Source organism: Cetorhinus maximus, chromosome 3 (assembly GCF_964194155.1).
Source record: "Cetorhinus maximus chromosome 3, sCetMax3.hap1.1, whole genome shotgun sequence".
In the NCBI taxonomy this organism is placed as follows: Eukaryota; Metazoa; Chordata; class Chondrichthyes; order Lamniformes; family Cetorhinidae; genus Cetorhinus; species Cetorhinus maximus.
Window position 1 is genome coordinate 153557864 of NC_135881.1, and position 27080 is coordinate 153584943.

At 45.1% G+C, this 27080-nt stretch overlaps 1 protein-coding gene across 3 annotated transcripts in view; it reads right to left on the reverse strand.

The window, feature by feature from the left end:
- The window catches only part of LOC144678971 (1-aminocyclopropane-1-carboxylate synthase-like protein 1), a 50599-nt gene extending 36952 nt beyond the window's left edge, over positions 1-13647 (reverse strand). For all 3 annotated transcript variants that reach the window (XM_078539115.1, XM_078539114.1, XM_078539113.1), the window contains exons 1-3: positions 13487-13647; positions 1736-1795; positions 1386-1459 (exon numbers count right to left, since the gene is read on the reverse strand). In XM_078539115.1, coding sequence (XP_078395241.1) covers positions 1386-1459; positions 1736-1795; positions 13487-13489 — 137 coding nt within the window. In that variant the 5' untranslated portion in view covers positions 13490-13647. The remainder of the gene's footprint in view (positions 1-1385; positions 1460-1735; positions 1796-13486) is intronic.
- Positions 13648-27080: the final 13433 nt, after the last annotated feature.

Genomic DNA, 27080 nt, shown 5'->3' on the forward strand with positions numbered 1-27080 from the left:
GTCATGGAACCTGATGAGTTAGCTGTATGCCTCAGGCTTATAGAGACCAGAGAAGTGGAAGAAGAGAGCGGTGGAGCTGCCTGGCTCAACAAAGGGAATAGCACCTCCCTCAAGGTGAATGGGCGACATCCTGCTGCGCATGCAGCTGAAGATCCACAGTGAGCCATCACTCGTAGACGCCTCACTAGACCCAGGGTCTACAGGTGGCGCCTGTCATTCCTGCAGATGACTGAGAACCAGTGTCGCCGAAGACAGGGAACTGGTCGATCACATATGCCATCTGCTGCATGATTTGGCACTACGGGGACATAGAGGGCATCCAGTGGACATGAAAGTGTCCTGATGAGTGCAAGGTGAAAAGCTTCAACATGTCTCTTTTTTCAGTGATAAATAAAGTCTTCTGTAATTCATGCTTTTAATAGGATTGAATTAAATAATTAAACTGCTGCATAATGAAATTCTAGCTTTGCTCAAGACTAATATTTCAAAATACTATATGGCTCGAAATAAAATGCCTACTGGCACTAACATTTTTCATTTAAAAAGCATAGTTTTACTGATGTATGGGGACTAAAATGATTAATACATAGGAAAACAATGTTTTAATAGTAGATTTAAAAATGATATGGCCAACACATTTTCTTAGAGACCCTGCACCTCAAAATTTCCTACACCAGTGCCTGTACGCAACTGCTTAGTTTCAAGCCCTACCAACACATGATAGAAACATTTTCATCAAATTATAAATCGAGTTTCTATGTAGCGTATTTTTACAAAAATGGGCAATCAATTTTCTTCTGTTATGGGCTTCAATTCTGCTAGCCATAACACACTGTTCACCTTTTGTTCTACTGTTACCATTTTCAATTAGCAAAAATTGACACAGCATTCATAACATTAACATTAAAAAATATGAATTATGCTGTCATATGCCGTTTGAAGTTTGCTTCTATCATGTGTACATCCAAAATGATCAAAGTTTAAATCTGCACAAGGATTTTATTAACATCCTGTAAAATGAAACTAAATACAGCATTGTTTGTACACTTTAAGGTTTTCAGGATAATATATCCATTTTGCAGTTAAGATATAGACATGCAGGAGATGAGAGAGTAATTTTTATTTTTCTACCTGTGCAGTAATCTGGCGGAATACAGTGGCCAGCCACTGTAGAATCCCTCCAACATTAGTTTCATTGAAACCAATGAAATGGAATTCTGATCATTTCTAGAATGAGTGGGCAAACCACTCCTCCAACTTAACCAACGAAGTTGAAAATCACTCCACATTCATTCATGTCTATTTAAATAAGGCATCTTTTTCCCTTCCCCCCACCATGTGATATATTTTCCCTTTAAAAGTGTGAAGTATTAGATTGTTCTTACCTCTCAATGCCTTGAACATTGGAATACCGTAACAAGTGAGGTGCAATGTTGCTTCCACCATTAAGTCTGTTAAACTTTGAAGAGGGATAAAATATATTTACAAATATATTTGAAACTGAAAATGTAGCTTCTAGAACCACTTACTAATGAAATAAAAATTACGAACTACAGTTTTATAATCTGAAAAAGTCTCAAGTTTTATTAGGAGGGCAAGTTCAATTGACATATCAACATCAAAAACAAATTTAGCTCCATGGCGCAAGAAATATGATACCTCCGTTCAAAAACATTCCCACAGGCAAGTGCTTACAGTAGCTGAAAAGTTACTTTTCTGTATTTCACATACTCACCCACTCTTCTATCAAGTCAAAACAAAGTTTGTTCTCACTTGTTCCCAAATTCAGAATACCCTAAAAGACAAAAAAAAATTTATGAGCAAAATATTGCAGATGCTGCATAAAATGTTGGAAATACTCAGCAGGGCTGGCAGCATCCAGAGAAAGAAACAGAGTTAACGTTTCAAGTCAATGACCCTTCATCCAAACTCATTTTTTCACGGCACTCTTGTGGATGTGAATGCAGATACAAAAGCACTTCAAATGTCGTCATACTGTAAGAGCTACTAATAGGATGACGCAAAACTTAACTGGACAAACCACATAAATACTGTGGCTATAAGAGTGGGCTGCAGGCTGGGTACTCTGTGGCATGTGACTCACCTCCTGACTCCCAAAACCTTTTTATCCTCTACAAGACACAAGTCAGGAGCGTGATCAAATACTCTACACCTGCCTGGATGAGTTCTACTCCAACCACACTTCAGAAACTCAGTGCTGTCCAGAACAAAGTAGCTTATTTGCTTGCCACCCCATCACCTTAAGCATTCACTCCCTCTCCACCGGTGCATCATGGCTGCAGCATGCATCACTGACAAGATGCACGCAGCAACTCACCAAGGCTCCTTCGATAACATATTCCAAACCTATGATCCCTATCGCTTAGAAGGACAAGGGCAGCAGACAAATGGGAACACAATGAGCTGCGAGTTCCCCTCCAGATCACACCCCATCCTGACTTGGAAACATAGGAGTTTCTTTATCATCTCAGAGTCAAAATCCTGCAAAACCCTCCCTAACAACACCATGAACATATCTACACTACACAGAATGCAATGGTTCAAGGATGCAGCTCAACACCACCTTCTCCAAGACAATCGGGGATGGGAAAGAAAATGCTGCTTTTGCCAGAGACACCCATATTCTGCGAAACAGTAAATAAGAAATTTATTTCTGATGCAGCATAAATTGGCAAGCCATTGGGATATGGGAACAAGAATAGGTCATTTAGCCTTCAATGAGATGAGGGCTGATCTGAAGCCTGACTCCATATATCCCTTAAAATCTTTGGTTAAAATAAAAGGTTTAAAAAATCTCAGATTTAAAGTTAACAACTGATTTAGCATTTAATTGCCATTTCCAAAGAGGATTCCAAACTATGATCGAGATTGATAGATTTCTACATATTAAGGACATGAAGGGATACAGGGATAGTGCAGGAAAATGGTGTTGAAGTTGAAGGTCAGCCATGATCTCATTGAATGGCAGAGTGGGATCAAAGGGCTGAATGGCCTACTCCTGCTCCTATTTCTTATGTTCTAAACCTCGACCACCCTTGGTGGGCAAATTTTCATAATATCATTCCCAAAAGATTTTAACTGAGCCCCAGAGTACTAGAATTCCCAACAAGCATAAATAGTTTCTATTTGCCCTATCCGTTCCCCTTAATATCTTGAAAACTTTCTAACTCCCAAGCAATACAGGTTTGTAAAGTTTGGGTAGTCTCTGCTCGTAATTTGTAAACGCTTGACATCCAGGTAAAAATATGCTGCACTCGCTCCACGGCCAATACACTATACTCTTTTTAAGGTGCCCAGAACTACTTACAGTACTCCACGTGTGGTATAGCTCCATTAGCCTTTTGGATTATTTTCTGTACCTGTTCATGACATTCTAATGTGTACCTGGACCCTCAAGTTTCTTTGGACCAATGAGCTCTCTAATTTTGTTTTTGTTGTGTGGCCCCTTTCATTTAAGTGAACAGGACCTTCTTTTTGTGTGTGCCCGGCCACTCACCGTAACTTAGAGGTTGGCTTGCTTATACTCAATCGGCACGGAAACTTCCAGATTGCTGCACAGCCATGCAGCTTGGGGGGTACGGGACATCGTTTTGGACCTCCACTCTGTTTCTAGCTTTTCACCATTTACGAAGTACCTTCTTCTACCCCTTTTATGCCCAATGTGGATTACTTCACATTTACCTACACAGAAATCCATCTAACACAGTTTTCCCACCATTCACTTATTGGCATCACTTTGTAATTTTAAGCTTCCATATACATTACTTAAAATTTCGCCTCATCTTTATGTCATTGGAAACTTTGGAAACGTAGCTTTCTATCCTACAGTCGTTAATAAATAAAAAAAATAAGCTGAATTGATGAGGTGCCAACAGATCATTGGATCTGCTAATACATGCTGCTAACTTGAGTACATTCCCATCTATCTATCGCTCAGATAATTTAATAACCAGGTCAATAATTTGCCTTCAATTCCAAGGGCTTCAACTCTAGCAACAATCCCTTATGAGGAAGTTGAACATATGCCTTCTGGAAGTCCATGAAGGAACATCCATAGGCATTTTTCTATACACTACTTTAATCTGATCATGTCTGATGAACCCATCTTTTAAAAAATCCTTCAGTCGCTCATTTAATTATAGATTCTAGTAATTTTCCAACAACAGATGTTAGGCTAACTGTCTATAATTCCCTAGCTTCCCTCTCTTACCCTTCTTAAACAGCAGGCTAACATGCACAACTTTCCTATCAAAAGGTACAGTTGTTGAATCAAGACAACTTTGGAAGATATAGCTTGGCACCAGCAATATTCTCACCTACATCCTTTAAATCCCTTGCATGGAAACCACCTGGTCCAAGTGATTTGTCATGCTTCAGTGCTATTATTGTCTTCATTACTGTTATTTTATTTACATTAATTTTGATGAGTCCCTGATTCAATGTCATTTTTCATGCGATTTCCAGCATGTTGACCTTTTCCTCCACTATAAATACTGAAGCAAAGTAATTATTCAACATGTCTGCCATTTCCTGACTTTCATTGACAGTATCATCTTTACCAGTTTTCATGGGGCCCATATTGCTCCTGACCACCCTTTCTTTCCTAATGTAATAGTAAAAATTGTGTTGATTTTGATACTCGATGCAAGTTTATTTCATGCTGCACATTTTGTAGTTCACTTATATCTGTTTCATCACCCTTTTCTGTTCTTTGTATCTTTCCTATTCTCCAGAATCTGTGCTATCTTTTGCCTTCTATATGCTTCCTTACCTCATATGTTGTACGTGGCTTTTTTTTGGCAAGTAAAGATCTTCCCTCTTAGGGGTACAAACTGGTTATTTGAACACAACCCATCCAATTTCTGGCATTTTACCCATTAGCAGACTTGCCCAGCTTACTGCGAACAGTACCTATCTCATCCCACTGAAGTTAGCTAAATCTAAACACTTTTTCACATTTCTCTCCTTCATTTTATGATGTTCATGTTATGTTATTAGATAAATGTTCATGCACCACTAGGCTATTAACTAAATCTGGCTCATAACCCATTACTAAAATCTAATATGGCATGAACCCTTGTTGGTTCTGGGACATTTCTGATATATGCTAACCTGCTATCCTAATCTACATGAAAAAAATAAAATCCCCCATTAAAACCGCTTTGCCTTTGCTACATGCTTGTCTAATTTTCTGCATTTGTACAATCTACCACTTCACACTTGTTACCAGGAGGGCTATGCACCACTACCACCGCAGAAGAATGACAGCGACGGTGAAGGAGCCACGATATAGTTCCGAGTCAGGATGTTGAGCAGCTTGGACAGGAATTTCCAAGTGGGAGTGTTCCCACGCATCTGCTGCCATTGTCTTTCTAAATGGTAGTGGTCGTGAGTTTGGAAGGTGCAGCCTTAGGAGCCTCAGCAAGTTTCTACAGTGCATCTTGTAGGTGGTACGCACTGCTACCACTGTTCGTCAGTGGTGGAGGGAGTGAATGTTGGTGGAAGGGGTGCCTATCAAGCAGACTACTGGGTCATGCTAGATGGTGTCGAGCTTGAATGTTGTTGGAGCTGCACTCATCCAGGCAAGCGGAGAGTATTCACAACCACTACCATCACAATCCTGACTTGTAGATGGTGGATAGACTTTGGGTAGGCAGGTGGCGCGTTACTCGCCACAGGATTCCTAGCCTCTGACCTACTCTTGTAGCCACAGTATTTATATGGCTAGTCCAGTTCAGTTTCTGGTCAATGGTAACCCCCAGGGCGTTGATAGTGGGGGGGATTCAGTGATGGTAATGCCATTGAATGTCAAGGGGCGATGGTTAGGTTCGCTCTTGTTGGAGATGGTCATTGCCTGTCACTTGTGTTACTTGCCACTTGTCAGCCCAAGCCTGGATATTATCCAGATCTTGCTGCATTTGGTCATGGACTGCTTCAGTATCTGAGTCATTGTGAATGGTGAACATTTTGCAATCATCAACAAACATTCCCACTTCTGACCTTATGATGGAAGGAAGGAAGGTGAAGCAGCTGAAGATGGTTGGGCCTAGGTCACTACCCTGAGGAACTCCTGCAGTGATGTCCTGTAGCTGAGATGATTGACCTCCAACCACCACAACCATCATCTCCTATTATTGAGGATGGGGATATTTGTGGAGCCTCCTCCTCCAGTGAGTTGCTTAATTGTCCACCACCATTCACAACTGGAGGCGGCAAGGCTGCAGTGCTTAAATCTGATACATTGGTTGTGGATTTGCTTAGCTCCATCTATCATTTGCTACTTATGGTATTTGGTACACAAGTAGTCCTGTGTTGTAGCTTCACCAGGTTGACACCTCATTTTTAGGTATGCCTGGTGCTGCTCCTGGCATGCACTCCTTCACTTTTCATTGAACCAGAGATGATCCCCTAGCTTGATGTGGTAAAGTAAGGGATATGCCAAGCCATGAGGTTACAGATTGTGGTCAAGTACAATTCTGCTGCTGCTGATGGCCTACAGCTCCTCATGGTTGCCCAGTTTTGAGTTGCTAGATCTGTTCAAAATGTGCCCCATTTAGCACAGTGGGATTGCCGCACAACACGATAGAGGGTATCCTCATTGTGAAGACGGGACTTTGTCTTCACAAGGACTGTGTGGTGATCACTCCTACAGATAGTCATGGACAGATGCATCGGCATCAGGCAGGTTGGTGAGAATGAGATTAAGTATGTTTTTCCCTCCTGCTGGTTCCCTCACCACATGCCGCAGACCCAGTCCAGCAATAGTGTCCTTTAGGACTTGGCCAGCTTGGTCTGTGGTGGTGCTACCAAGCCACTCTTAGTGATAGACATTGAAGTCCCCCACCCAGAGTACATTCTGCCCCCTTGCATGGCAACAGTTCTCCTCCTAACACAACTTAAACACAGTTAATTCTAGATTTATGTATACAAAAATATTAGCTTTATAAACCACATAATCAACCGCTCGGATACCAAATATTTATTCTTAAAAATTTAAAAACACGACTTCGACTGTACAAAATGGCTAGCAATTGACACTGATCACACATGTAAATAGGTGAGATTGTTATTTGGACAAGTATAATGCTGTACCGTTATGCAACGCCATGCACCATAGAGTCCAATGAACTTTAAAATCAAGGCATTATGAACTTGTGACCTCTGACTATTGCAAGCACCAATACTGTTTAATTAAGTCGTGCCTGTGTGAGCTAATCCCCTAATCGTGATAACTTGTGTATTCAATGGCATTTCTAACTGAGATGTGCCCAAAGTGAAATTGTAACTTCAAAGATAACAAGGAAATGTATACAAACCTTAGTTTGGATGCAACAGTGGCTGAAGTCCATTGAAATTAATATTACAGGGGAATGTAGGAAATGAATGGCTCTATACGATTATCCTCGAGTAGAGATAACTCTTGCCAATTCGACTAATGGGTAACAGCTGAGCTAGTTACTGTGCTTGGAATAGGTACAGGGAAATGAAGCTCCACTATAACACTTTTGTTCACCAGGTCAGGTACTGAATTTGTTCCTGATTTCTTATAGTGCAACTTGCATTTATACAGCACCTTTAATAGAGTAAAGCATCCAAGACATTGCACAAGAATTAGGACAAAATTTGACACCAAGTCACAGAAGGAGATATGAGGCCAGTGACCAATTGTTTGGTCAAAGAATAAAGGTTTCAGGCAGCATTTTAAGGAGTTTGCAGAGGAAATTCCAGAGCTTAAGGCCTAGAGTTCAATGTACAGCCCCAATAATAGGATGAAGGAAGTGGGGATGCACAAGAGACCAGAGTAAATAAATTTTTATTGAATTTCAACTATGAGCATGCATTTATTTCCAAAATCACTGATTACACACAAACTAGTGCAAGCAACATGTACATAACAGCCTGGATTTTGAAGCTGTAATAACAATGAAACTGTTAGCATTCAGTCATTATCCTGTGAAAATGGGTCCCACACAGAAGTAATTAAATGCAGAAATCAAGAAGTAGCTAGCAGGGTACTACTTAAGTGCGCATGAACTGTGATCTTTAGAAATCAATGAACTGACAAGAACTTACTCTTTTACTTGATAATTCCATTGTTAAAAACCCCTGGAATATTGCACCTTGTTATTGAGTTGTGAGTAGATCTTTAACAGTGGTGTTACTCACAACTAGTACTGAACAACCTCTGCGGCCCTGAAAACAAATTTTATATTGTGTAATGTCAATTTCTTACCATTACAAGTAAAAAAGCTTTCTAATTTTTCAGTTTGTTTGATATTTAAACATTTAAAGTGTATGTCCCAGTCTTTATTTCACTCTGCAAAATTTATTTTAAAACATTTTACTACTTTCTGGTTACAATGCTGAGAAATTTTATATGTGATTGGCTGGTTACAATACTTGATGACATTATTGTTGCTAGACATCTGGAGAACGTCTTGACTTGGCGTCAGATTCAAATCAACGGTAGAAAGGTAAATGCCACATCACAGAGACGTCTAGGTCTTCGTAGGCACTTTTCTTCAAGATCAGCGGCAAGCACCATCACTTCACAACTAACTGCAAAATCCAGCCAACATAAGTGATAGAAGAAATAACATTTTTATACATGTTAGAGCCCAAAAGTGAAAGAGTACTGTTGCTTTAGACAATCAATTCATAAAAATATCTGTAGATGATAAAATAAACTGAACATGGAAAAATAACAAGTTGTTTCAATTTATTTTCCTTACCCAAAATCCCTCCCTGAAACTGTCTCCTCAGACTAAGAAAAAAAAACCACACAAATATCTAATAGGGAAAAGATAGGTTTACTTTTTCAAAAATAAGTTCCATTCGATACATTAACCAATTTTTTTTTCTGTTGTGCATTTCCAGTGTTATTTCAAATTTCCACCGGTCTTTGGCCAGGATTTTCTGCTCCCATTTGCAGCTGACTTTAATCGGTGGTTGAGATTGGAGAAGGCCCTAATCGCATTTCCACAACAACGTATATCCAGGACACGAATGTCCAGTCCCCCGAAACTACTGGCCACATTTCCTGACATTCAATGGCGGGACCTTAAATAAATTTGCATCTAATTATTGTGGGCCACACGCCAGAATCATCCACCACATCAGATGTAAATCCCACATCAGCGTGATTTACAAATGCCTTCAAAAGGGGGCCTCAACTTAGAAACTCAGGTGTATAAACACAACTTTCCACAGCACACGTGATGATCCCAGCGGCTCCATGAATTCAGGGTGCCACAGGCAAGTCTTCGCAGCGGCTTCTTCGTGGCTGGCTTGTGGTGCTGGGACAAGGGTGAGAAGGCAACCTTGGGACAAGGGTGACAGTACTGGATGGGACATGGCAGCACCGACTGAAGTTTGAGCACAAACACACGTGGACAGGAGGGGGGAGACAATGGCCAGGCTAATGGTAGAACAGGTCAAAGATGAACACTCTTCCGCATCTGAGGGCATTGAGCTGGAGATCAATTAATGTGCTCGGAGTCAGCCTAGTCAAGCAACTGTGCCCACTCAAGCAGCACTAATTCATCACAGTGCCAATGATTGCTCCTCTACTGTTAGCCCCTCACGCGCACACTTCAAACTCCAATGAGTGCTATGGTGCTGCAGGACCATTGGGCGACTAGGCAAACCTGAGGATCCTGTTGGGAAAGGCGGCCAACAAACAATGATGGAGGGGTGCGCTCCTAGTCCCTTGCATTATACTTCAGTTGACATTGAAAATTCACCCTCATGGTCCAAGCAAACCACGAAGCCTTGGAGAGGTTAGGAAAATGCCTGTGCCTGAGGTGAGAGTACAAGATGTAGTCGAGTGGCCGAAGTTGCCATCACTCAGTCATGTGTTATGGGGTGCTGCTGGTTGTGGGCATGGTGGGCGTCCATGTGCTGATCTGGACTCTCTGGCATGCATTGAGGAGCTTTGAGGCAGCCACAGGCAATGACTTGACCAAGAGTGGTCCTTGGGATATAATTGCTGATCCTTGCGTGTCTCTCTTTGACATTGCAGTGAGGAAACCACCAGGAACATGGAGTCTGGTGATCTCGTTGTCTGCCTGATTGATTATAGGCAGGAGAGAGGGAGAAAAATGTGACGGAGGCACCTGGCTCACCAAAAAGGGAGGAGCAGAACACTGAAGACTAAGGGGTGGCATGGCCTCCTCCACACGCAGGGGATGAAACCCAGAGCCGTCATACGTAGGCACATTGCTGGACCCTGAGGCTCCTCATCTGACTCAGAAGATTTCTGGTCTCCAAAAGTCTTCCAAATGCTGGAAACCTGGGAAATCCCTGCCGCTGCCTGCTGTGGATCAGACTGGGCAACATGCTCACCAGATGGTGACCCGGAGGCTACTCCAGAACAAGGTCCTGAGGTGTGTGTCTCCGCACTTGGAGGGTGTGGGTGAACGCTGTGATAGGTCTTCAAAGTTGGTGTCTGCTGATTCCTCTTTCGTGATGTCCTTGGGCTGAAGTCAAGGACCTGGCTCGGGGACCTCCTCGGCTGCTTCCCAGGTGTGCCTGTGAAAGCAAGGAGAAATTAGTGAATGGTAGGGGACTGTGGAACAATGGACCTCATTCACAGCATGGTTGTCCAATAAATGTTGCATTGCTGGATCCTCACTTGGTTTAGTGCCATCAACCTCACCATCAGCACAGAATGGTCCAGATCGTTGCCAGCCAGCTGGGTGACTATTTTCAAAGTCTGTGAGGACCATGATGTCAGGCATTCCTCCACCAGTCTGCGACCTCTCTCTTTTGTTATGTGCCAGCTTGCCTTGCACGAATACAGATGGGAAAACATAAGCAGGATGCCTGCCAGGCTAAATGAGAATGACTGGCACGTGTGGGTGCAGAGTGGTGCCATGAACAGGATGAGGACACAATCCAAAAGGCAGATGAAGGTATGTAATGGTGATGTCCCTTGAACTGGCAGTGAGAGAGATCCCTGTGGATGTGTGTGTGAGTTGAGAATGATGAGAAGAGTGATTTACACTGGCAGCACGGAGAAGGTTATTCATCCTCTTTCGGCACTGGATGGCTGTCCTCTTTTGCAGGGCGTTGATGCTGACGACCACTGCCACCGCCTCCCAAATACGATTGGTAATGCTGCTTGCTGGCCTTTGCCCAGATTAGCAGTAGTGGGCTTTGCTGCGGGCCCCCACTGCATCCAGAGAGAAGTGTCGCTAAAATTGGGGGCAGCATGTTTCCTCCCTTAGTAAGCCATGAATTTCCAGCAGCTTCCAATCCCTTAGAGAGTACTAGCTCTGTAAAGAGGCATCCCTTAAAATGATGCCCAGGTTACTAAAGGCCTGAGGTGACAGCAAGACAGGCAAATCAGAGGCCTGCGATCCAACGTGAAACCCATGCTTCTGTATTTTCTCAACAAAGTGGCACACATTACAGCAGAAAAAGCTGCCATTGCCATTGGCAGGTCAAATGCCGCTTTCCCCTCTTGATATCGGACTTTGCCGATTTCTGGGATGATCTTACCTCTAAAAAGCAAAATTGTGTTTTGAAAATGATTTGAACTTCTGATTTCTCTCTCACCGCCAAGGATTAGTGACCAGCTCAGAAATAGGACGAAGTTTTGTGTAGCTTTACTGCCAATGTTTTGCAGCTGATGGGCAGGCACAGATATTTTATAGTTGATGGGTACATGGAAATGATGCAGTTGTTTTTTATCATTCGAGGTATGGAGAGATTTGCCATTGAATAAACATTAGAACAGGAATAGGGTATTCAGCTCCTCAACAACATTTATCTTTCTTGGATCCAAAGTCGTTGACCTCACTTTTCCACATGTTGAAGTCTATTAGTCATAGATTTTCCCACACAAACAATTTCTGAAAAGGGAGACATGTTGTGGAAAATTTTCGCCTTGCACTCATCAGGACAAATGCAAGAATGCCAAATTTCAAACGATCGCAATAATTTATACAACTAGAGAAAAGGTGCTGATGGGTTAGCAATCGACTCTGATTGGCCGAGGCATTACCATAGAGAAAGCAAAGGGGAACTATAGGTTCCCCAAGCTCCCTGGTTAAAAAATAAGGTGCATGGTTTGAACATATTCCTTTTGCTTGCAGAGAAAGGACAGTTCAGCAACATCATGCATGAATTTCAGTGCTGGAGAGATGCTAGGTGCAGGAGCCATACATCCCAGTGATTGGCTGATTGAATCAAACAACATGTTCCTTTAATTGTTCATAACAGGCAGAGTAGTCTGTACTCAAGCAGCCCGAACTTGCAAAGCCCAAAGGCCATTCAATGCGATTATGCAATTGGACAACACTTAAACATCCCGAGTGTGCTAATAGCTACACTAACAACCAATTTAAGATAATCAGTCAAGCTCATAACGTAGCTTACTTATGGATGCTAGAAGCGATGTACATTCTTACACAGGGACCCGTTCTCTGCAAACAAAAGGAAAAGTTTCAAGCCTTGCGCCTTTAGTAATATTCAAGTTTTGTACTACCAAGTAACTATTAATCTATTTCCCTTTGTAACTCCCTGCTCCCATCTGAACTATTTACTGTGCATCCCAACTTGCCATCATCTGCAAGTCTGGATACACAACCTTGCAATCCTTCAAAGTGATAGCTAAAAGTGGTGAAAAGCTGAAGTCCCAATAAAAATCCCTAGGGACCACCACTTGCTACTTGCTTCCAGAGTATTTACTCTCTGCATCCTACACCCTAATAAAATTCCAAGCCAGGATACAGGTTGCTTCCAATTTTGATCTCTAGGTGTGTGTGTCCCAAACTCTGCTGCCCGTGCATTAATTCACAGCAAGTCCTGTTCCCCTATCACCCCTGTGCTCACTGTCCTTCACCGGCTCCTGGTTAAGCAAAGCTGATTTTAAAATTCTCATCATTATTTTCAAATACCTCCATGCCCTCGCCGCTCCTGATCTATGTTATCTCCTCCAGCCCTACAAACCTCCAAGATAAAATTACTCTGATTCTGGCCTCTAGTGCTTCCCCAATTTTAATTGCTCCGCCATTGGTGGCCGTGCCTTCAGTTGCCTCGGCCTCAAGCTCTTGTTGGGTCCCTATGACATGAAAACAAAAGCAGAACTTTATTCTTTTGCAATTTCTAAAAAAATGTACAGCCTCCAGCACAAAAAAAAGACTGCTACAAGTCACATGGCCACAAGATTGGCCCTTTACTTTAGAAGCTACTAATAGGAGTTACAAACACAAAAGAATTCTTCTCTCGGCCTGGAGAATCTCACACCCCATTGTACAGATCCCTTGTAATCAACAAAAGCAGAGGAAGTGCAGACGAACTGGCTCGCCAACCTGAGCTATTACAAAAAAAAGATGGAAACTCATCATACTGGAAGAATTGCTAATAGTCACCTCATTTCCCTCCTAATAGAATAGAATTCTGGCCAGAAGCACAGAAACTGATTCTTAAGCTGCAATTTACCATTAAAACAATCAGTTACCATCTCTCAATTCCATGAAGTCTGCTTGACTTTAGAAGTTGTTGATCAATGCCCACCAAGTGGTCTAAGCACAGAAAGCCCATTATGTTGCAGCTCCAATCGTTTCAAGGATTTTCATGTAGTCATCTCCGCGCAGGCGCCTGGCCGAGATGGGGCGGGGGCGGCGCAGGCGCCTGGCCGAGATGGGGCAGGGGCGGCGCAGGCGCCTGGCCGAGATGGGGCGGGGGCGTCGGCCAAGATTGGGTGGGTGGAGGTAGTAGCCTCTCATCGTGGACTCTAATACATTAAGGAATCTCCCGCGGACTGGATCAATCGGGAGCTTTATCATCCGGAGGCTTCCAATGGAGAGATAAATACTAATATGAGGAAAGAGCCCGCCGCCGATCCGCCGCCAATATAGTGTTACTCACTGCAGCGGCCGCGATCAGCCTCAGCATCACTTGCTCTCACCTGAGGATTGCTCCGCTCGTCGAACGGGTCTTTGCCATACAGTTACTCAGTATCCCCTGGTAACGGCCAATCCGCGCCCCTCGGCGAGAGACATAACAGTCGGCGGCCATCACAGTAATAGACACGGCCTCAAAAAATACATCCAAACAAACCGATTAATCACTAATGACTCCACTCAGCAACTGAAGAAACCACCGGCCAGTAACGACTACGCAAACGCAATACCGTTGCTCAAGGAAATCAGTGATTGGTCAATAACACCCGCCGGGTTATGACGCCAATCAGATGATAGCCAATGAGATTTGTGTATATCTCGCGCTGCCTCTTGCTCCACCCCTTTAATTGCTCAGCCACGTGGGAGGCTGCAATGGAGGAATGAGACAGGGTGCGATAAAGTCTTGTCAATTCGGAGCAATCTCACTGCTCACGCCCTCTGCCCCCTACAAGGCCAAGGGGAGCGGAGTTTATCACACAGGATGAACAGAGTTGACTGCCCCCGGAGGATAGCAGCTTTGTACTGTTACTGAAACTATTTTTGCATCTTTCTGCTCCTTGGCCACATTGCCAGGATCATGAGCATATAATTGCGCAAAGATGAGCGGCAAGTCAGAAGATTGGACAGAATATGAAGATCAGCAAAAAATAACAAAAAGGTTAATAAGGAGCAAAAAATTAGAGTATAAGAGAAAGATAGCCGGAAATATAAAGATGGATAGTAAGTGTTTCTATAGATATTTAAATAAGAAAAATTAACAAAATGAGCATTGGTCCCATAGAAAATGCATCTGAGAAATTGATAATGGAAAGTAGGGAGATGGCGGATGAATTGAACAGGTATTGTGCATCAGTCTTCACTATAGAGCAGAGGTGAGGAACCTACGAGATCTGGCCCGTTGCTCAATTTAGTCCGGCCCACAGTAAGATTTCTAAAAATTAAAATTAGCTCAGATGTTTTGTGTAGAGTCTGAATACAGTACTAGATCTTTCTATTGTCTAAATGACTTTTTTTTTTGGTTGTCTCAGACGTTATTTTTAGTGAGACCTGTATAAACTCATGACAACACAGCTGCTCATTTGTCTCTGTAACTGACCATGATGGTGCGCGAAAACAATTAAGTCCCAGGTGAACTTTAGGACAGCGTTAGACTTTCGGGTTAGGAGGCGGTGGCACAGTGGTATTGTCACTGGTCTGATAATCCAGAGGCCCGGTGGTAATGCTCTGGAGACCCAAGTTCGAATCCCGTCATGACAGATGGTGGGAATTCAATAAAAGTCTAATGATGACCATGAAACGATTGTCGATTGTCGTAAAAACACATCTGGTTCACCAATGTCCTTTAGGTAAGGAAATCTGCCGTACTCACCTGGTCTGGCCTACATGTGATTCCAGATCCGCAGTAATGTGGTTGACTCTTAAATGCCCTTTGAAATGGCCTAGCAAGCCACTCAGTCGTATCAAACGGCTGCAAAGACAATAAAAATGAATGAAGCCAGACGAACCACCGGCGTCGACTTAGGCACCGGAAACGACAACTGCAAACCCAGCCCTGTCAACCCTGCAAAGTTGTTATTAATAACATCAGGGTGCTTGTTCCAAAATTGGGAGAGCTGTCTCAAGACTAGTCAAGCAACAGCCTGACATAGTTATCCTCACGGAATCAAATCCTACAGATCATGTCCCAGACATCACCATCTCTGGGTATATCCTTTCCCACCGGCAAGACAGACCCAGCAGAGGTGGTATACAGTCAGGAGGGAGTTGCCCTGGGAGTCCTCAAGATCAGTTCCAGCTTCCATGCAGTCTCATGGCATCAGGTCAAACATGGGCAAAGAAACCTCCTGCTGATTACCTCAGCATGTTCAACACCACTTGGAGAAAGCAGCGAAGGTGGCAAGGGCACAGAATTCAATGTCCATCACTAAGAGTAGCTCGATAGTACCACCAAAAAGCGAGCTGGCCGAGTCCTAAAGGTCATGGCTGCTAGATTGAGTATGTGGCAGGTGGTGAGGAAACCAACAAGAGGGAAAAACATACTTGACCACATCCTTACCAACCTGCCTGCTGCCGATGCATCTGTCCATGACAGTATTGGTAGGAGTGACCACTGCACAGTCCTTTTGGAGATGAAGTCCCGTCTTCACATTAAGGATACCCTCCATTGTGTTGTGTCACACTGCTATTGTGCTAAATGGAATAGATTTCAAGTAGATCTAGCAACTCAAGACTGGGTAATCATGAGGTGTTGTGGGCCATCAACAGCAGCAGAATTGTACTCAACCACAATTTGTAACCTCATGGCCTGGCATATCCCCCACTCTATCTTTACCACCAAGCCAGGGGATCAACTCTGGTGCAATGAAGAGTGCAGGAGAGCATGCCAGGAGCAGCACCAGGCATACCTAAAAATGAGGTGTCAACCTGGTGAAGCTACAACACAGGACTACTTACGTACCAAAGACCATAAGCAGCAAGTGATAGAAGGAGCAAAGCAAATCCACAACCAATGGATCGGATCTAAGCTCTGCGGTCCTGCCGCACCCAGTCGTGAATGGTAGTGGACAATTAACTCACTGGAGGAGGAGGCTGCACAAATATCCCCATCCTCAATGATGTGGGAGGCTAGCACATCAGTGCAAAACATAAGGCTGAAGCATTCGCAACAATCTCCAGCCAGAAATGCGAAGTGGATGACCCATCTCGGCCTCCTCCAGAGGTCCCCAGCATCACAGATGCCAGCCTGTGATGCCAGCCAATTCGACTCAATCAACGTGATGCCAAGAAACGGATGAAGGCACTAGTTACTGCAAAGTCTATGGGTGCTGACAAATTTCTGACGATAGTACTGAAGACTTGTGCTCCAGAACTTGCCACACCCCTAGCCAAGCTGTTCCAGCAACACAGGCATCTACCCGGCAGTGTGGGAAATTGCCCAGGTATGTCCTGTGCTCAAAAAGCAGGACAAATCCAACCCGGCCAATTACTGCCCCATTAGTCTACTGTCCGTCATCAGTAAAGTGATAGATGTGGTCACCAACAGTTTTATCAAGAGGCATTTGCTTAATTATAACCTGCTCACTGACGCTCTGTTTGGGTTCTGCCAGGGCCACTCAGCTCCTGACCTCATTACAGCTTTGGTTCAAACATGGACAAAAGAGCTGAACTCCCAAGGTGAAGTCAGAGTGACAGCCCTTGACATCAAGACCACATTTGACAGAGTGTGACATTACAGAGCCCTAGCAAAACTGCAGTCAATGGGGATCAGGGGGAAAGCTCTCCACTGGTTGGAGTCATAACTTGCACAAACGAAGATGGTTGTGGTTGTTGGAGATCAATCATCTCAGTTCCATGACATCACTTCAGGAGTTCCTCAGGGTAGTGTTCTCGGCCCAACCATCTTCAGCTGTTTCAACAATTACCTTCCTTTCATCATAAGGTTAGAAGCGAGGATGTTTGCTGATGATTGCACAATGTTCAGCACCATTCGTGACTCTTCAGATACTGAAGCAGTCCATGTCCAAACGCAGCAAAACCTGCACAATATCCAGGCTTGGGCTGACAAGTGGCAAGTGACATTCTCACCCCACAGGTGCCAGGCAATGACTATATCCAACAAGACAGAATCTAACCATTGCCCCTTGACATTCAATGGCATTACCAACACTGAAACCCCCACTATCAATGTCCTGGGGGTTACCATTGACCAGAAACTGAACTGGACCAGCCATATAAATACTGTGGCTGCAAGAGCAGGTCAGAGGCTAGGAATCCTGTGGCAAGTAATGCACCACCTGACTCCCCAAAGTCTATCCACCATCTGTAAGGCACAAGTCAGGAGTGGGATGGAATTCTTTCCACTTGCTTGGATGAGTGCAGTTCCATCAACACTCAAGAACCTTGACACCATTCAGGACAAAGCAGGCCGCTTGATTGGCACCCCTTCCACAAACATTCACTCCCTCCACCGCTGACGAACAGTAGCAGCAGTGTGTACCATCTACAAGATGCACTGCAGAAACTCACCAAGGCTCCTTAGGCAGCACCTTCCAAACTCACGATCACTACCATCTAGAAGGACAAGTGCAGCAGATACATGGGGACGCCACGACCTGAAAGTTCCTCTCCAAGCCACTCACCATCCTGACCTGGAAATTTATCGCCATTCCTTCACTGTCCCTGGGTCAAAATCCTGGAACTCCAGCCCTAACAGCACTATGGGTTTACCTATACCACATAGACTGCAGCGATTCAAGAAGGAAGCTCACCACCATCTTTTCAAGGGCAATTAGGGATGGGCAGTAAATGCTGGCCTAGCCAGTGATGCCCAAATCCCGTAAATGCATAAAAAACAACTTGCCATCTAATTTAAACAAAAGAAAGACACCAGGAATGCTGAGAAACATTATCTTTGACGAGGGTTGCTGTTCTGTGCGAAGAGCTCAAATCAGCAAATTCTAAGTTGACAATGCAGTTTTATGTACTAAAGCTCCACCCACACTGTTGATTTTTATGTGTTTGTGGCCCACGACTGATTTTGTCTATGTGTGAATGCCCTGTGATAAGCAAATGCTATGGAGGATACAAGTAACATCCCAGAAATAGCTGTAAATCAGGAAATGGTAGGTATGGAGAAACTCAGAAAAATTATAAGCACCAGGGAATTGGTATTGAGCAAGTTGTTGGAGCTGTGGGCTGACAAATCCCCAGGTCCAGGTGGACTTCACCCTAGGGTCTTGAAAGATATGGCTAGTGCAATAGTTGATTCATTGGTTTTAATTTTCCAAAATTCCCTCAATTCAGGGAAGTTTCCATTTGATTGGGAAATAGAAATGGTAACCCCTTTATTCAGAAAGGGAGAGAGATGGAAAACAGGAAACTACAGGCCAGTTGGCCTAACATCTGTCATCGGGAAAATTTTAGAAGTTATTAATAAAGAAGTTATAGTAGGGCACTTAGAAAAATTCAAAACAATCAGGCAGAGTTAAAATGGTTTCATGAAAGTGAAATCATGTTTAACCAATTTGTTGGAGTTCTTTGAAAGAGTTACATATGCTGTGGATAAAGTGTACTGTACTTGGATTTCCAGAGGCATTTGATAAGGTGCCACATCAGAGGTTATTGTGGATATAAAAGCTCATAGTGTAATAGGGGTAACATATTGGCATGGATTGAAGATTGGCTGGCTAACAGGAAACAGAGTTAGCATAAATGGGTCTTTTTCTGGCTGGCAGGATGTAATGAGTGAGGTGCCACAGGGATCAGTGCTAGGCCTCAACTTTTTACAATTTATATAAATGACAAGGATGAAGGGACCGAAGGTGTGGTTGTGAAATTTTCTGACAACACAAAGATCGATAGGAAAGTAAATTATGAAGAGGACAGAAGGAGGCGACAAAGGGATATAGAAAGGTTAATTGAGTGGACAAAGATCTGGCATATGGAGTATAATGTGGGCAAATGTGAAATGGTCTATTTTGGCAGGAAAAATAAAAAATAAACTTATTATCTAAATGGTGAGAGATTGCAGAGCTCTGAGATTCAGAGGGATCTAGGTGTCCTAGTGCATGAATCACTAAAGGTTGGTGTGCAGGTACAGCAAGTAATTAGGAAAGTTAATAAAATATTATTGTTTATTGTGAGAGGAATTGATTACAAAAGTAGGGAGGTTATGCTTCAGTTATACAGGGCACTGATGAGACCACATCTGGAGTACTGAGTACAGTATTGGTCTCCTTATTTAAGACAGGATATAATTGCATTGGATTGGAAACAGTTCAGAGAAGTTTTACTGGACTAAGACCAGAAATGGGTGGGTTGTCTTATGAGGAAAGGTTGGACAGGTTAGGCTTGTGTCCACTGGAGTTTAGAAGAGTAAGAGGTGACTTAATTAAAACCTTTAATATCCTGAGGGGTCTTTACAGGGTGGATGTGGAGAGGGTGTTTCCTCTTGTGGGAGAATCTAGAACTAGGGAATCACCGTTTAAAAATAAAGGGTCGCTCATTTAAGACAGAGATGAGGATATATTATATCTCAGAGGGTCATGAGTCTTCCTTAAAAGGGAGTGGAAGCAGAGTCTTTGAGTATTTTTAAGACAGTGCAAGATAGATTTTTGATTAACAAGGGGGTGAAAACTTATCGGGGGTAGGCAGAAATGTGCGGTTGAGCTTACAATCAGATTAGCCATGATCTTATTGAATGACAGAGCAGGCTCAAAGGGCTGAGTAGCCTACTTCTGATCCCAATTCATATGTTCATACAAGTGCAGGAACAGCACATCACTTCTCGTGCTCGGCCAATCTCCTGGCACATCATTTGGGTAAGGTCAACAGATGCTACATGTTCAGCCGTTTTGCATTATCTTGAGAACATAAATCACACCACACACATTACCATCCAACACATAACCATATTGTTGCCTAAGCAAGTGAGATGTCCCTCAGCCCCCTTCAATCAGCAAAGAATGCCAATAATGAAGCATGACAATGCAACATGCCCTCTGAACGAGAAAGTCCCAATGAATGCACAAGACACACAAATTGATCAAGTGAACAAACTGTAATGTGATTGCCCGTCCAGAAGACAGGAACAAAAATATATACATATATCTATCTCAGCCTGGCTACTTTTTAAAATGACCAAGGCTTTATCCTGACTAGCCATGACTCACTAGAGGAATTTCTAACATTCAGACAAAAACAAGAGACTCATCTCTAAGAAAGACGCTAATGCACCCCAACCACCCCCCTCACCCCAGCCCACCCCAGAACTGCACAAAGCTGCTTTACCTTTTCTAAAGAAGAAGTTTAGCCACCAGAGATGGTGGGCGGAATCATCCCAGATTTTCACTAAGTGCGGTAGCGGGTGGATAAAACAATGATGGCAGGTTTTCATGCTGTATGGTTCCAAATCCACCACGTGACTTATACATTTCCGGGAAACACGCTGTTTCCATGGCGGGCAGAGTATTTTTTGCCTGCCATGCCATCATCTCGCCGCTTCATCATACCGGGCGCCATATTTAAAGTCCAGTTGCGTGCACAAATCTCAGTGCTTCCTGCCCACGATTGCTGTAGAGAAAATGGTCAAGAAAGGCAAAAAGACTGCTACCCCCCAGGTTTAGTGACGCATCATTGGAACGCTTTTTGGATGCTGTGGAGGCCTGCCACAATGTCTTCTACCCCTGCCCTGGCCACAGGATGGGCAGTGGCATGACCAACCAGGCTTGGGAGGCGGGGGCAGCTGTGGTTAGTGCCAACATCTAAATGGTGAGAGATTGCAGAGCCCTGAGATTCAGAGGGATCTGGGTGTCCTAGTGCACGAATCACAAAAGGTTAGTATGCAGGTACAACAAGTAATTAGGAAAGCTAATAGAATGCTATTAGAACAAAGAAAAGTACAGCACAGGAACAGGCCCTTTGGCCCTCCAAGCCGGTGCCAATCATATTGCCTGTCAAACTAAAACATTTTGCACTTCCGGGGTCCTTATCCCTCTATTCCCATCCTATTCACGTATTTGCCAAGCTGCCTCTTAAACACCACTATCGTACCTGCTTCCACCACCTCCTCTGGCAGCGAATTCCAGACACTCACTACGCTCTGTGTAAAAAACTTGCCCCGCGCATCTCTAAAGTTTTCTCCTCTCACCTTAAATCTATGTCCCCTAGTAATTGACTCTTTCAGCCTGGGAAAAAGCTTCTGACTATCTACTCTGTCCATGCCACTCATAATTTTGTAAACTTCTATCAAGTCGCCCCTCAATCTCCGTCGCTCTAGTGAGAACAATCAGAGTTTCTCCAACCTCTCCTCATAGCTAATAACGTCCAGACCAGGCAACATCCTGGTAAACCTCCTCTGCACCCTCTCCAACGCCTCCATATCCTTCTGGTAATGTGGTGACCAGAATTGCACACAATATTCCAAGTGTGGCCTAACCAAAGTTCTATACAGCTGCAGCATGACTTCCCAGCTTTTATACTCAATGCCCCTGCCGATGAAGGCAAGCATGCCATATGCCTTCCTGACTACCTTATCCACCTGCGTTGCCACTTTCAGTGACCTGTGGATCTGAACACCCAGATCCCTCTGCCCGTCGATGCACTTAAGGGTTCTGCCATTTACTGTATAATTCCTACCTGTGTTAGACCTTCCAAAATGCATTACCTCGCATTTGTCCGGATTAAACTCCATCTGCCATTTCTCCACCCAAGTCTCCAACTGATCATATCCTGTTGTATCCTTTGACAATCCTCTTCACTATCTGCAACTCCTCCAACCTTAGTGTCATCTGCAAACTTACTAATTAGCCCAATTAAATTCTCCTCCAAATCATTTACGTATACTACAAACGGCAAAGGTCCCAGTACTGATCCCTGCGGAACTCCACTAGTCACAGCTCTCCACTCAGAAAAGCACCCTTCCACTGCTACCCTCTGTCTTCTATGACCAAGCCAATTCTGTATCCATCTTGCCAGCTCACCTCTGATCCCATGCGACTTTACCTTCTGTACCAGTCTGCCATGAGGGACTTTGTCAAAGGCCTTACTGAAATCCATGTAGATAACACCCACTGCCCTTGCATCGTCGATCATCTTTGTCACTTCCTCGAAAAACTCGATCAAGTTAGTGAGACACGACCTCCCCTTCAAAAAACCATGCTGCCTCTCACTAATATGCCCATTTGCTTCCAAATGGTAGTAAATCCTGTCACGAAGAATCTTCTCCAATAATTTCCCTACCACTGACGTAAGGCTCACCGGCCTGTAATTTCCTGGATTATCCCTGCTACCCTTCTTAAACAATGGAACAATATTGGCCATTCTCCAGTCCTCTGGGACCTCACCCGTAGCCAGTGAGGATACAAAGGTTTCTGTCAAGGCCCCAGCAATCTCCTCCCTTGCCTCCCTCAGTACTCTGGGGTAGATCCCATCTGGCCCTGGAGACTTATCCACTTAAATATTCTTCAAGGCACCTAACACCTCTTTTTTGATCTCAACATGATCCAGGCTATCTACACACTCTTCCCTAGACAAATCAACCGCTAAGTCCTTCTCTTGGTGAATACTGATGAGAAGTACTCATTTAGTATCTCTCCCATTTCTTCTGGCTCCACACACAGATTCACACCTCTGTCCCTGAGTGGGCCTACCCTTTCCCTGGCTACCCTCTTGCTTTTTACATATGTATAAAAGGCCTTGGGATTTTCCTTAATCCTGGTTGCTAATGACTTTTCATGATGGGGAATTGATTACAAACATAGGGAGGTTATGCTTCAGTTGTACAGGACACTGGTGAGACCACATCTGGAGTACTGAGTACAGTATTGTTCTACTTATTTAAGGCAGGTGTAATTGCATTGGATTGGAAGCAGTTCAGAGAAGATTTACCAGACTAATACCAGAAATGGGTGGGTTGTCTTATGGGGAAAGGTTGCACAGTGCCTTCAAAGGAGGACAGCCACCCAGTGCCACAAGAAGATGTATGATCTCCTCTGTTCCACCAGGGTAAGTCACTCTTCACATCACTTTCAACTCACACACTCACAAACTCATCACATATTCACAAGGACCTCAATCACTGCCAGTTCAAGGGACATCACCATTCACTCACTCACACACACACCTTCGTTGTCCTCATCCCATCCATGGAACCGCTCACCACCCACACATTCCAGGCGTACTTATAATTTGGCCTGACAGGCATTCTGCTTACACTCTCTCCACCTCTATTCATGCAGGACAAGCTGGCACACAACAACAGGGAGAGGTCACAGACCGGAGGAAGAATGCCTGAAATCAAGGTCCTCACGGACTTTGAAAACAGAGCCATCCAGCTGGCTCCGGTACTGTGCTGACTGTGAGGTCAGCGCTGACCTACCAAGTGAGGTCCAGCAGTACAACATCCATCAAACAACCATGCTGTGAGTCATGTGTCCTGTTTCACAGGTCACTGCCATGCACTAATTATCTTCCCTTGCCTTCACAGGCACGTCTGGGAAACAGCCGACGGACTCCATGACCCAGGGCCTCCAATCAAGCACCAAAGAAACCTCTGAACAGGAATCTGAAGGCACCCTCTCTAAAGACCCATCACAGCGCTCACCCACACCCTCCACCAGCGCAGAGACACACACCTCGGTGGGACCTAGCTTCCGAATAAGCTCGGGATCACAAACTGGTGAGAACATTGCACTGACTGATCCACAGCAGGGACTTCCCAGGTCCCCGGCACTTGGAGAGCTGCTGGAGGCTAGAACGTTGCTGAGTCCAAGTCAGATGACGAGCCTCTGGACTCAGTCAAGTCACAGTTTCTGGAGCTGCAAAGGCAAGCTCGGGAACAACAGGAAGGGATGTCTGCTGCACTCCTCAGATTGCAAAGCTCGACGGAGGAGTCCATCCGCCTTCACTCTGAGGTGATAGCACCGGCATGCCAAAGCACCACAGTCAACACTGTTATGATGGCAGCCGCCATGGAGACTTTGGTCCAGAATTTCGCTCCTGCACTGTTGCACGGGCTTAACCCCATCGCTGATGCCATAGTTGGCCTCCAACAGAGGGTACACGAGAGCGATGCAGGGCAGCTCGATCTCATTCCAGCTACCCCTTCTCCTCAAGGAGTCAGCCTGGGGTCTCCGGGCACCAATAGGGAGGAGAATCAGCAGGTGCACGCCCTGGGGCCATCCACCCAGGTGGTTCCGCGAGTGTCTGGCCCATCCGACTCGCATCTTCCTGTGGCCTCAGCAGCTCCAGCTCCACAGGCCAAGGAGGGCACCACTGCCACACAGCAGGACCCTGAAAGCAGGCCAGGGCCTTCCAGGTCTTGGCCCTCCAGAGGACGCCTACCAAGTTCATCACAGGTGTAACAGTCAGCAGGCTACCTCCACCTCCTCTGTAGATGTCCGGGGAGCACCAAGACTTGGTGGCAGGGTTAGGAAGGTTAAGAAGATGTAACTCTTGTAGAGTTAAAACAATTAACTAAATTAACAAAAACAAGGGATAAATCAAGCACAGCCCCTAAGTCAGGTCAGCTGTAAAATCAAGGAAAAACTTTAAAGGAAACTTACAGCCATTAAACCAAAATGTGAGTAAAGGGGTCAATAAAGCACCCCAGTCCCTGCAGTGCCCACCGGGCACGGAAGGCCTCGATTGTGCCGGCAGACACCGCGTGCTCCCTCTCCAGGGACACCCGGCCGCGAACGTAGCCGCGGAAGAGGGACAAACAATCGGGCAGGACTCCCCCCTCGATCGCCCGCTGCCTGGACCTGTTGATGGCCAATTTGGCCAGGACAAGGAGCAGGTTCACGAGGAGGTCCTCCTCCTTCCCGACCCCCATCCGCACCGGGTGTCCGTAGATCAGGAGCGTGGGACTGAAATGCAAACAAAACAGTAACAAGAGATTTTTTAAATAACTAAGAAGGGAGTGCAGCCTATCACAATCTATGTAAACGTGGTCCATGGACTCCACAAGACCACAAAAAGGGCAAGTGTCCTGGGAGTCCGTGAACCTAAACATCCTTCTATTGTAGGGGACTGCTGCATGCAACACCCTCCAACCCAGGTCCCCGATAGAAAACAGGAGGACACCTCCGTAGAGGGCCTCCCATCGGGGGCCTCCACCGCCGGACGGCAACAAGGCACGCCAGGGCGTGTCCAGGCGGCGGACGAGGGCAAGAAAATGGAAGGTGTGCAGCAGCAGTCCATACAGAAAACTCCTCCGCGCCATGCCAAATGGCACGGAGGGCATGTCCCCGAGGCGGCTCATATTATTGCGGGGCACCAGCACCCGAGGGAGGGTTCGGGGCTTGGGGCCAATGTGGAATTCCGTCCGAAGTTAAGAAGATGTAACTCTTGTAGCGTTAAAACAATTAACTAAATTAACAAAAACAAGGGATAAATCAGGCACAGCCCCTAAGTCAGGTCAGCTGTAAAACCAAGGACAAAGTTTAAAGGAAACTTACAAACATTAAACCAAAATGTGATTAAAGGGGTCAACAAAACACCCGAGTCCCCGCGGTGCCCACCGGGCACGGAAGGCCTCGATGGTGCCGGCAGACACCGCGTGCTCCCTCTCCAGGGACACCCGGCCGCGAACGTAGCCGCGGAACAGGGACAAACAATCGGGCGGGACTCCCCCCTCGATCGCCCGCTGCCTGGACCTGTTAATGGCCAACTTGGCCAGGCCCAGGAGCAGGTTCACAAGGAGGTCCTCCTCCTTCCTGACCCCCTTCCACACCGGGTGTCCGTAGATCAGGAGCGTGGGACTGAAGTGCAAACAAAACAGTAACAGAATGTAGCGGGCAGACGTCACAGAGTTCCGTCATTCTGTGTGCTCTCAGCACCTGTAAGGTGGGGCTGGTCCCCATCTCTTCAGCATCTATGTCCACTGGTGCTGTGCTCCAAGAGGTCAGGTGCTCAAGGCAGACAAAGGATCAGATGCTTCTAAAGTTTCATGGTGCGTCTCTATGATATGACCCTGATCACAGAGCGCAAGTGAGCTGTCCTTGGCCAGACAGGAGTCAGACATTCTCAGAGGCTATGTGAAGATTTATGGAGTGTCTTCACTGCATGTCATCATCATCTTCCTGCAATCGAGTGACTATTAGGGCCTCCATTGCATCTCCACAACAGGAGCATTATCATAGAGGGTATGCGCATTGTCATAAGCCAGACTGGAGTCAAAATTTCACAGATACAATGTGAGGATCTATGGCGTCTCCTCACCGCATGTCGTCATCATCTTCCACAAATCTAGCAGCTATGAAGGCCTCCCAAGCGTGCCTGACTCATCTAGCCAGTGCGAGGGCCTCATCCCGTCATTGCCGCCTTCGAGGACCTCATCACCCCATCGGTGTTCTCCTAATCGGAGGAGACCTCCAGCTCCTCTATCTCCTCCTCAGCCAGCTCCTTTCCCCGTTGCAGCGCCAGGTTGTAAAGGGTGCAGCAGGTGACAATGATGCATGACATCCTCTGTGGACTGTATTGCAGGACTCCACCGGTCCATGCATCAGAACCTCATTTTTAGCATCCCAATGGTCTGCTCCACCAAGTTGCGAGTTGCAGCATGAGCCTCATTATACTGTTGCTCTGCTGCAGTCTGAGGCCACCGCACAGGCGTCATCAGCCACGTCCTCAGCGAGTAGCCCTTATCCC